This window comes from Leuciscus leuciscus (genome assembly GCF_965113295.1).
Source record: "Leuciscus leuciscus genome assembly, chromosome: 9".
Taxonomy (NCBI): Eukaryota; Metazoa; Chordata; class Actinopteri; order Cypriniformes; family Leuciscidae; genus Leuciscus; species Leuciscus leuciscus.
The window spans coordinates 42,601,479-42,613,978 of NC_138733.1; the positions used below are offsets into that span (position 1 = coordinate 42,601,479).

At 40.8% G+C, this 12,500-nt stretch overlaps 1 protein-coding gene across 1 annotated transcript in view; it reads right to left on the reverse strand.

Annotated features, from left to right (window-relative positions):
* Positions 1 to 12,500, reverse strand: part of ift80 (intraflagellar transport 80 homolog (Chlamydomonas)) — a 57,861-nt gene that overhangs the window by 29,125 nt on the left and 16,236 nt on the right. The window contains exons 7-8 of the mRNA XM_082179170.1: positions 6,481 to 6,570; positions 4,842 to 4,979 (exon numbers count right to left, since the gene is read on the reverse strand). Coding sequence (XP_082035296.1) covers positions 4,842 to 4,979; positions 6,481 to 6,570 — 228 coding nt within the window. The remainder of the gene's footprint in view (positions 1 to 4,841; positions 4,980 to 6,480; positions 6,571 to 12,500) is intronic.

Consider the following 12,500-nt stretch of genomic DNA (forward strand, 5'->3'; position numbering starts at 1 on the left):
ACAAGTATCAAGCGCGAAACGCAAGTAACTTTGTGGGCGGGTCTTGGGCGCTGTTGCTATTATACCGGCGGGATAAATGACTATTGCGCCCAACGCAAATCTAAAATGGGTTTGTCTGAAGTAGCTTCATTACTCATAGGTGTGGTTTGGGCGTAACGTGAAATAAACCAATCAGAGCGACATCTCACATTCCCTTTAAGAGCAGGCACGCTTGTTCCATGGCGGATTGCTATTATAACGGCGGATTTGCCAGACGCACGCCAGGAGCGGTTCACAGCCGAGGAGACCGACGTTCTCGTCAGGGCCGTAAAACACAGAGAAGTGACATTGGGGATGGAGAAACACACCCAAATTAGCTTCGGTTAAACAGGCGTATGATAATTTGGGTAAATGTGTAAGCTAGATTTATGCCTATTTTTTTTACATCTTCATGGACACCACAATGATTTCCCTCGTGTGTTAATATTTTTCCTTGTAATAATGTATGATTTTCTAAAAATGAGAACTGTTGCGTCTGTGTGTAGATGAGATAAGCAAAGTGTGTATGCGTTGTACACACGCTACATTATGGCCAAGCATGCGCCCTTAAAATAGCATATGAATAACATGCGCAACGCTTCACTGACTTTAGACGAGGTTTCTCCTGGTCTGTGGAGGAATTGTTTTCTGAAACTGCAAAATAGCACCAGGGAACGTTTGCACCGGAACACGCCTCCTCTTTGCGCTGAACCGCCCCCGGGAGCGCAAATGCATTTGCTAGTTTACTGACGTGCATCTGTGGAGGGAAAAGTCCGCTGTGCGTCGGGTGCAAAATAGGAATGAAACATGCGTCGGTGTACAAAGTCAATTGCGCTGGGTGCAAGATAGGACCCAAAGAGTTAAAGCACAGTTAAAGAGTTAAAGCACAGTTAAAGGTATATTTCAAGTATACAAATTAATACCTACATAGTAGTATACTTAAAGTGCACAATTAATATACAGTATAAATAGTGAGCTCTAAGTATGATGTTAGGTTTACTAAAAGAAAAAGTATACTAGCCGTATAAAACTACTAATCTATCAGTTCACTGACAGTACATTTTCAAAGTGTATTTTCAGAAACTAAAAATGTGCTACAAGTATTTAACTAGAACACTATCAGTAAACCTATACACTGATTTGTAGTATTGTTAAAAACTTAGAAGTAAACTTTGAGTATACAACTAGTTTACAACTGTTACACTTAAAGTATACCTAAAAGTGTACTGTTTTATCCTCTAAAAAGTGGGCCAATTTAGTCCCACGTATCACTGAAACAGTACACTTACAAGCCTACTACTATTTGATTTTAGTATGCTTACTTAAAGAATGAATACTTCAACTATACTTGAACTTTACTTAGCTATACTTGATAAAATGAACTTGGAGTATACTTGTTTTTTTGTCAACTCTAAACCTACTCAGAAACTCATTTGACTTCAAGCTCCACACAACACAAAGCATGGCAAACTGAGTGGGTTAATTCAGTCATCACTGAAGAAGAGGAAGAGGAAGGTGAAGAAGAAGAAGAAGAGGAAGAAGAAGAAGAAGAAGAAGCAGAAGCCAGTATCATCTCGGTTTGGACTCGAGTCACACTGGTTAGTGTGAGTGACAGAGTCCAGATGCTGCAAACACTCTGTCTAGTGTCATATGTGCATGTGGACTCACACTCCATCACACACATGTACACCTGAGATACTGTACACTACAGAGCTCGACAGCAGATCTGTGATTGGTGTTACACTGTTCAACACTTGAGCTGAATGTAGTGGGATGGTCAGTTCATCATGGCAGCTGTAAACCGTAATCTGGATGGACTGGATCTCAGTATCAGCACAGACTCAGTGAGACGCTGGCGCTGATGCTGAACTGAAACTGGACGCTGCAAGAGAAGCTGTTGCTGATAAAACACAAGCCTCATGAATCAGGTGAAGGGCTCGTCTCAGTCCATCTGACAATCTAACAACACACAGATGACTCACACACAGATAATTCAACATGTGTGACATGAGGAGTGAAGACATCTGTGCTGCATCTGTGATGAGTAAACCTGCAGACGTGTGTTTGCTGAAGTGTTCTGGCACTCGTGTGTGTGTGTCACTGAGGGGTTAATGCAGTGAACCGCTGACACAGCACAACCCTCACAGCTTTAACCCTTCACCAGACACACACACACACACAATATGAAACCCTCACAGTTTTAACCCTTCACCACTGTGTGTGTGTGTGTGCGTGCGTGCGTGTGTGTGTGTGTGTGTGTGTGTGTGTGTGTGTTTGTTTGAGCAGACTGGTGAAGGGTTAAAGCTGAGAGGGTTTCATATTGTGCGTGTGTGTGTGTGTGTGTGTGTGTGTTTGTTTGAGCAGACTGGTGAAGGGTTAAAGCTGTGAGGGTTTCATATTGTGTGTGTGTGTGCGTGTGTGTGTGTGAGTGCGCAGACTGGTGAAGGGTTAAAGCTGTGAGGGTTTCATATTGTGTGCGTGCGTGCGTGTGTGTGTGTGTGTGTGTGTGTGTGTGTGTGTGTGAAGGGTTAAAGCTGTGAGGGTTTCATACGGAGTGCTGTGTGTGTGTGTGTGTGTGTGTGTGTGTGGTGAAGGGTTAAAGCTGTGAGGGATTCATACGGATTGCTGTGTGTGTGTGTGTGTGTGTGTGTGTTTGAGCAGACTGGTGAAGGGTTAAAGCTGTGAGGGTTTCATATTGTGTGTGTGTGTGTGCGTGCGTGTGTGTGTGTGTGTGTGTGTGTGTGTGTGCGTGCGTGCGTGTGTGTGTGTGTGTGTGTGTGTGTGTGTGTTTGAGCAGACTGGTGAAGGGTTAAAGCTGTGAGGGTTTCATATTGTGTGTGTGTGTGTGCGTGCGTGCGTGCGTGCGTGCGTGCGTGCGTGCGTGTGTGTGTGTGTGTGTGTGTGTGTGTGTGTGTGTGTTTGAGCAGACTGGTGAAGGGTTAAAGCTGTGAGGGTTTCATATTGTGTGTGTGTGTGTGCGTGCGTGCTTGTGTGTGTGTGTGTGTGTGTGTGTTTGAGCAGACTGGTGAAGGGTTAAAGCTGTGAGGGTTTCATATTGTGTGTGTGTGTGTGCGTGCGTGCGTGCGTGCGTGTGTGTGTGTGTGTGTGAAGGGTTAAAGCTGTGAGGGTTTCATACGGAGTGCTGTGTGTGTGCGTGTGTGTGTATGCGCGTGTGTCTGGTCACACACGCACAATATGAAACCCTCACAGCTTTAACCCTTCACCAGTCTGCTCAAACAAACACACACACACACACACACACACACACACACACACACACGCACAATATGAAACCCTCACAGCTTTAACCCTTCACCAGTCTGCTCAAACACACACACATTTGAGTGTGTCCGAAAGCACGTTACAATGTGTTTGGTGAGAGGTGAAATTGTCCAGGATTACAGTAGGCACTAACCATGAGAACGAAATTACTTTCACTTTTATCAACTATTACAGGCACAAATTCCTACTAGATATGTGAGATAATGAGGTGGAAAGGGCATGATCTGTTAACATATATATATACAGGCTTGGGAGGGTTACTTTAAAAATGTATTCCGTTACAGTTACAAATTACTTCATAAAAAAAGTATTCAGTAACGTAATCCAAGTACTATAGTATGAAAGTAATGTAACTGATTACTTTTGGATTACTTCAAGGTCACGTATATAAATAAAGTCAAGCAAGAAGAAATATTTATTAAAAAAATATTAAAAAACCTTTTATTTATTAAGAATTTGGTCCAGTGTACAATATTTTCAAAATACACACACAGACAAATTTATGTAACGGGCTATACAGACATCTAGTGGCTAATGTATGGTATTACAGATTATTTTGTTTTATTTTTTTAACTTTTTTAACTAAAAAATAAAAACACAACATTTAAAAATGTTACACGATCTACATATTAGTTTATTTTAAAATAGGCCTACATGTTGCCTAAAGCCGTGATCTTTCTTAATTTGCCTGACTGAACTTGGGGCGTCGGCAGTGGGAGTTCCCCTACGTTACCTAGACAGCGAACTTCCCGTTACGTGAGAAAAGATAAGAAAGGACATTTTGGGTACTAAAAAAGCTACTCTCCAAAATAGCAGCGGAATTTCCATGAATTAAAAGCAATTTTACCCGCTGGCAGCATCGTTTCTACTAGCAGCAGTGATTCACTCTGCGTCTGAGGAGATTGTAGAAAGCTGTTATTTGCACATGCACCAGCGACCGGGTCGCACACGTGAGTCATTACTGTCAACAGAATCAGGAACTACTGTATAATCAAGCAGTGCTTAATATAGTGTTATTATGCCAAAATACGTATTTATTTAGTTTTAAATGAAACCATTGTAATCCTGAAAGTATTCCCTCTTTTTTCAAAATGTAACTATAATCTGATTACTACGTTTTTTGACGTAACTGTAACGGATTACAGTTACTGGATTTTTGTATCCTGATTACATAACGCCGTTACATGTATTCCGTTACTCCCCAACCCTGTATATATATATATATATAGGCATGTGATGGTATCAAATGTTCACGCTAATGTCTGAAGCTTGTATCACTGTGCTCGTTATGCATGGATGAATAGTTCACTATAAGATCAATAAGACGCGTTCAGGAAATAGATTTCCATTTTACATTTCATTCCAACTTTAATGAACTTAAAACTGAATACTTTGAAGATGTGCAGAGGGTTTGTCTGTGAATGGAGAAGGTTTGAGCGGATCGCCCAGGTGAGTGAAGTTGTTTTGTGTGACCTTAAACACAGCTGAATACACTGTCAGCTGGTGTAGTTAATGTGTGTGTGAGAGGAGGATCCACTCACCCCGGTCTTATCACACAGTCGGAGCGTGTGGAAGGAGCCCATGGCGAACAGCTCTCCGTCAGGAGCCCAGGCCACTGCAGTGATGGGGTACTCATGCGGAGCACTGGAGAACAGGAGCCGCCCGTAGCTGTCCCACACCTGGAGGTCAGAGGTCAACACTGCTCACCACTGACCACAACACAATCATTCTGCACTGAAAGGGCTTCTTTTCAGCGGCTAGCTTTTACAAACATGAGTCATGTGGTTAAGCAGATCTCGTTCAGTACCAGTGTACCCATGATTACAGGTGATAATGTAATCAGAGCAAATGTCACTCATGAGGTCATAACTCGACCCTCTAAAAATAAAAGGCATTACATAGAAAAATGAAAAGACAAATATCTGTAAATTATGTTTTTTGAGCAGGTAAATATCCATCACTGTTGTTTCGGCTCATTGAACAACAATCGTAAAAATAAGTTAAGTTGTAAAAAACTAAAACAAGTTACAAAAGTAAGGCCTGAAAAGTCGAGCACAGGGTCATTTTTGCGGCTGACCTTATTGCATATGCATGTGTAGGAGATTCAGACGCAGTATTTATGAGAGGAGAGGATTTAAATGAGTAATTAAAGATGATTGACTAAGGTTTGCTCAGGTCAATGTACTGGGGCCGGTTTCACAAAGCTATTTTAGACCGGTCTATAGTGTTAGACAAGTCTAAAATTTGACCTAGAATAAGACTTAATTTAGACCCAAAAAATTAGACACCTTACCCCCAGGCTAACTTAGGTCTAAGACTCTATGTTACCTTGGCAACCAGCAGTAACAATCAGTTACATTACAAACAGCCAAAAGAAAAGGGAAAATGGCTCATAATTTAGTAAAATGTCCTTGTAACTGTTATACTCCTCCAACAAACACATATTTTCCGCTGGGGTAAACTGCACTGAGCGGTTGAATGTGCTTACTCGATCCGCCATGTTTTTTGTTTTGAAAAGTGTCTTATTTTACCCAGAATGCATTGTAGTGTAGTCCTACTTAAGATAGTCAGAGTCTTAAGTGCTTTGTGCAACGGTCTGATTTAGATGTCTATCTGAAGTCTGACTATCTACTATATCTAAGCCATAGTCAAAGTCTATCTTTGTGAAACCGGCCCCTGGTGTTTGAGTCGTCATTTACTGCCCCAAAAAAGCATGTTTTAAACCAGAAGCTGATTTGTGCATGATCCGGCTGCGTGTGTGTGCTTTCATCTGTGTTATCAGTAGATCAATGCTTATATGGGACTCTCACACTGTTTAGTGAATCTAGCCCTTGGAGTTATCACCATCTCTGAAAAGCCAGTCTGGCACTGATGTGAGTTGTATCACTGCCACGCTCTGCCACTATGTTTTGTTTTACTAATGGATCATGGCCACTGAAAACGGAGGACAACTGGAGTGTTTGTGTCAGGCTCCGACTGTAATGTGAACTCCCGTGATGAATGCTCTGTACTGGGCTCAATAATCTGCAGCTTTAACAGTCACCATGTTACAGAAACATCAGTGAACCCAGTGATCAGATGCCCTCTACAATCCAGTGTGAAGCGGCCTTTACTGTCTTCACAGAAAGCAACACGACAACAGTTTAACTCGAGGGTATTGCATTATCAACATGTGCTGACCTTATATTTGCAGTCTTCTCCTCCTGACAGTATGAGATCATTGACAGCACTCCAGTCCACCTTCAGAATCACTCCATCGTGAGCTTTCCACTGCAGACACAGAGTACAATCACGAGTGCTGTTTATTACACGCAGACACGATGCATTCAGTGAATATGTTCAGTTATGTTGTCAGTTCATGCATTTGAGATTTGAGCTACAGCAATGATTGTGTGTCTTGTTGAGAAGAGCTGTCCTGTGAGCACTCAGACACTCACAAACACATGCACAGCAACAGCCTATTGTCATTATGCTCCAGTGGGCATGTGTAAATGTACATGAATACACCAAAGTGGTCTCGATGACATTAAAGTGTTAGTTCACCCAGAAGTGTAAATTCTGTCATTAATTACTCACCCTCATGCCGTTCCAAACCCCTAAGACTTTCCTTCATGAGAGCTGTCTGTCCCTCCATTGACAGTCTACGCAACTACCACTTTCCCAGAAAGGTAGTAAAGACATCATTAAAGTAACCCATGTGACTCAGTTTTATAAAGCAGCGCGAGAGCTTTGGTTGTGCAAAAAAACATAATTTACAAAATATTGATCTCCGACACACGCTTACACAACAACGGCTGCTCTCGCATCAACACAACATGCAACGCAAGCGTCGCGGTGCTCTCCTGAACGCGGGCTGGAGATTCATATCAGCATGAGAAATATCAAACCTCATTAAACTGAGGCTAAACCACTGGAGTCACATGGATTAAAGTAATGATGTCTTTAGTCGTTAAAAGTAATTTTCCTTTTTGAGTGAAATAACCCTTTAAGCATCATTTGACCATGGGAATGAGTTTGATTAAAACAGTGTGATAGCCATGTTGTGCCATACTACAGCTCCCATAATGCTGACTGATGATGATGATGATGATGATGAGTGACTGCAGTACAGTGAATATTGTATGTATAAGCTACGTATGCACAGCCTGAACACATGTGCACACATCCTAATCTAGATTCTGTTCTCTCTAGGAACACTGCACACACACACGCACGCACGCACGCACGCACGCACGCACGCACGCACGCACGCACGCACGCACGCACGCACGCACACACACACGCACGCACACACGCACGCACACACACACGCACGCACACACGCACACACACACACACGCACACGCACACACTCTCTCTGTTTTGTTTCCAGAGATCTGAATGCGTGGTGTTGTGTGTTTTTGCTGAGTTAATGTGACCCGGCTGTGACCCCCACCTCTGGGTCTGAGGAGAGGAGGTCAAGGGTCGTGCACTATAACAAAAACACAGACATATCTCTAGCCATCCCATCCAACTCAATCATCACAATTAGTCATGTGACATGACTACATCACCGTTTACCCAGCGAACGCACAGCATTCCCCTAACGTAGGTATTGGGTTCATGTTTGGTTATGGATGGGAACTAAATTATGTTTTACAAGCATAAAATCCCGTTCCAAAGACAAGGCAGGGGGTTTAAAACTAACTGATAGATATACTAGTTCTGGGTCAAACACATGTAAGATGTCTTCACTGCTCTCTTCTCTCAGCGGTCTGCTGTGTTACTGAGGGGACAGTGGATTTACACACTCATCTCTACACAACTCTCATCAGCTAATGCGCCGCTGGGATGTTCACTAACAGCACACCGTTGATCAGGTAAACTGAACTTCTTCCAAATGATTTGTGAATCGTATTTGTGTGCAGTTCACAAGAACAACACAGAAAAATGGTTCCTCCCATTATTTTAAGTTACACAGCCTTTTTATTTATTTCATTAGGACTGTAAACTCAGATTTGTTTGCCATGGCTCTGAGAATCGATACCCGAAAACTACCAAGAAATGTTAACTGGTAAATGTGTAACTGTTATATTGCTTCCACCTAACAGAGATTATGTAACGGTTTATAGATAATATAGGAACTACTCGTGATGGGCTGTGCTCTTTCCTTGACTTAAACATGTTTGACAATTTTAGCTGCCATGAGAAAATGCCACAGTGGAACAAACTACTATATATTACACTACTATAAGTTTGGGTAACACTTTATAATAACTGCATGCTATTAATCATTAGTTAAGCATTACTAAACAGTTAATTCATCATTTATAAAGCATTAATAGACATTAATAAGCAGTTTATAAATACAGCTATAAATGCTTTATTCTTGATTTAAAAGCATATCTATAATGTGTTTAATAATTGTATTTGCATACTTTATTAATGATCAATTTATCATTTCTAAATGAAGTATTACATTATTTACAAACCGGTTATTTAGGAGTTGTCAGTGGTTCATAAGATCACTTAGAAAGTGTAAGTAAATGATTAATAAACTGTTTAAATACATATTATTATTCAGACATATAGTAATAGTTATTAGTGTGTTAATAAATGCTTTATTAACATGTATTTCTACTGTAATTCAGGGTTAATTCAGGGAGTCAGTTCACTATGTGTGTGATCTCATCTAAAGTCAGGACTAGTTATGCTTTGTAAAGCATTTATAAAGGAGATTTACAGACTCACTGATCTTCTAAACAGAAAAAGGAAACAAACACACACAGTAGCTATGTTTCCATCAACTTGTCAATCGAATTATCTGAAGTTCGGTAAAAAAAATCATGCGAATAAAGCTGGTGAAAGTGTGTTTCCATCAAACGGCTTTAAAGCGAATAAAAACCTGTGCGTAATGACGTCACATGTTGTTTTGCGATCAAATTGGTATATTGAATTGATTTGAGACATTTTAAGGTGTTTCCATTCATTTTCGCACTGAATCGCACAACATTCAAGCAAACATTTGCGAACAAAGTTTTGCTAGACAAAATGGATCGCGCCATCTACCAACAAATGATCAATATAGCACAAGTTAATAGTGCAGAGTCCTGCACGGGTCCATTTTTGGAGACCCGCCCCCGCCCGTACCCGCAAAGTTCAGCACCAGATCTGACCCGTGCCCGCGATAAATCGCACACAAGCTAAAATCATTCCATTTAAAGTGCTTTATTTTTTATCTCGCACCTCTCTCAACATCACAATAGCCTCATGAATGGACTAATGAGCGCTAAAGTGCGCTTTGTTTTGGGCCATTCAAGTAGCCTAGGCTACCTCCAGATCACGCGCGGGCGCCTCTCCGTGTCCTGATTATATTGCTATATTAAGCTGAGGTGCTTATTTATTAAATCCAGGAAAATGGTTGATTAAACATTGATTAAAATTAAGATACAATTAATACAAAACGAAATTCACTTTAAAGAAAGTCTTTCTACAAAAACAAACTTAATAAAGTGGTCAAAATCATGTCTGCCCACTCCATGTCTCCCGATATTCGGGATCATCTTATCTTATTCATGCTTTTTTCACTTTTCATATAATAAACATGAAATTTAAAAATATATAGGCTATATATATTATTTTATTTAAACATGAATATGAAACTAAATCGTTTTTAATGACTGGGCTACAACACATAGGCTTATTAGCCTGCCCTACAATCATTGAATATTATTTTGCTTGATTGACGGTTTTTTATTTAAAAGAAAGAGCGTAGCCGTTTGTCGGCCTATATAGGCTATGGGCAATTTATATACACAATACTTAGCCCTACTAAAATATAATTAATATTATTTTATTGCATTTGTATTAGTTGTTTGGACCCGACAGATCTTAATAGTTTTAGGCCTATCTCAAAACTCCCGTTCCTGTCTAAGATCCTTGAGAAGGTGGTCTGTGAACAGCTTACATTCTTCCTGGAACAAAATAACATCCATGAGCCATTTCAGTCTGGTTTCCGTAAACAACACTCTACGGCAGGGATAGGCAACTTCGGTCCTGGAGGGCCACTGTCCTGCAGAGTTTAGCTTCAACCCTGATAAAAACTCACCTGTCTATATCTATCTAGTAATCCTGAAAACATTGATTGCCTTGTTCAGGTGTGTTTAATTAGGGTTGGAGCTAAACTCTGCAGGACAGTAGCCCTCCAGGACCGGAGTTGCCTATCCCTGCTCTACGGAAACGGCTTTACTGAAAGTGTCTAGTGATATTATGATGGCTGCTGATTCTGGTAAACGCACTGTTCTAGTTCTCTTGGATCTGTCCTCAGCATTCGACACCGTTGACCATCAGGTCCTGCTGAAAAGACTGAGGGATCAAGTAGGACTATCTGGGTCAGTCCTTCAGTGGTTTTCCTCATATCTATCAGGGCGTAGCTTTAGTGTTTCAGCTAACCGAATAAGTTCTGAGTCTGTGGATTTGCTGTGTGGAGTGCCTCAAGGGTGTGTTTTGGGCCCTGTTTTATTTTTGTTGTATTTGATTCCTTTGGGAAAGATTATCAAAAGGTTTAGTGATGTTTCTTTCCACTTATTTGCTGATGATATCCAGCTTTATTGTTCCTTTAAGCCGTCTGAAATCCAGAAGTTAAACTCTCTGCTCCATTGTCTAGTGGAGATTAAACAATGGCTTAGTGAAAACTATCTGCAGTTAAATGCAGACAAAACGGAAACACTGGTTATCGCACCTGATGATGCAATTCCGGGGATTAAACAATACCTGGGCGATTTAGGCCAGTCTGCGAAGCCAAGTCTTCGCAACCTGGGAGTTATTTTTGACAAAGATATGTCATTAGCCCAGCACTGTAAGCAGCTAACAAGGAACTGTTTCTTTCAATTAAGGAACATTTCTAAACTTAGGAATATGGTCGCACGTAATGATCTGGAACTTATCATTCATGCGTTTGTGTCTTCACGTTTGGATTATTGTAATAGTTTGTTTTCATGCTTAAACAAGAAAGAGCTCTCTCGACTACAATTAGTGCAAAACTGTGCAGCGAGAATTCTGACCCGTACTAACAAGAGGACCCACGTATATCCCATTTTAAAACAGCTTCATTGGCTGCCAGTGTCTTATAGGATCCAATTTAAAATTTTGGTTCTAGCATTTAGAGCCCTGCATGGTCAGGCTCCTTTCTACCTCAGCGATCTGATTCAGCCGTATACCCCTGCACGGGCTCTGAGGTCTGTGAATCAAACTCTGCTGAAGGCAGAAACGCACTTGTTTTCGGACTAGAGGTGACCGATCCTTCCAGGCTGTTGCTCCTAGGCTATGGAATGGTCTGCCGCTCTCTTTACGCTCTATTGACTCTGTGGATACTTTTAAAAGTAATCTTAAGACTTATTTATTTATTCAAGCTTTTAATTAGCTACTTTTTGGGCTGTTATGATTTCGGTGTTGTTTTCATTGCATGTTTTTTTTTTTTTCTGATTTAAACTGTGTTGTGAAGCACTTTGTGGCCCTTGTCTGTGAAAGGTGCTATATAAATAAAGATTACTTACTTACTTACTTACTTGTTTGAAGAGTAAAAAAAAAAAAAAAAAAAAGGTCGATCTTAACGCAAGTTTACAACCGGCCAGTCGGTCGGACTAAAAGGGGGAAAAAAATTATTGGGTCGGTCCTAAATTGACAGGATCGGTCGGGTAACGGCAAACAAGAATATTTTTAAGGATGCCCAAAACACATTTACAATTTACAACACAATTTAGACATACAAATATTGCACATATTTTTCATCCGCTACCCGCCCGCAAGGAGTTCATTATCCACCAGCATCCCCGCCTGTGAATTTTAGGAATGTCACAATTCACCCGTTTTAGCCACTTTTATGCGGGTACCCAACCCATTGCAGGACTCTAGGTGCTTATGTGACAGCTGATAGCGACATTATTTGACTATTATGGCATTTCTTAGATTTTTGCTATAATAGCCGTTTTATTTTTCTGTTAAATTAAATTCAAAAAGTATCTCGTCTCCTCGTTTGTCCACTTTGTTGACACCGGCCATGTGTGCAAACCAGACAGTAGCCTATAATGGGTGCAAACTGGGTGGAAATTAACTAAAACTTCTTCTTTTGTGGCGGGTTGTACCCATAAAATGACCTAAAACTTAATCGCAATCCATTATTTATTCGGCAAATAACGTTTCCATCAGCGTTTATCGCATAA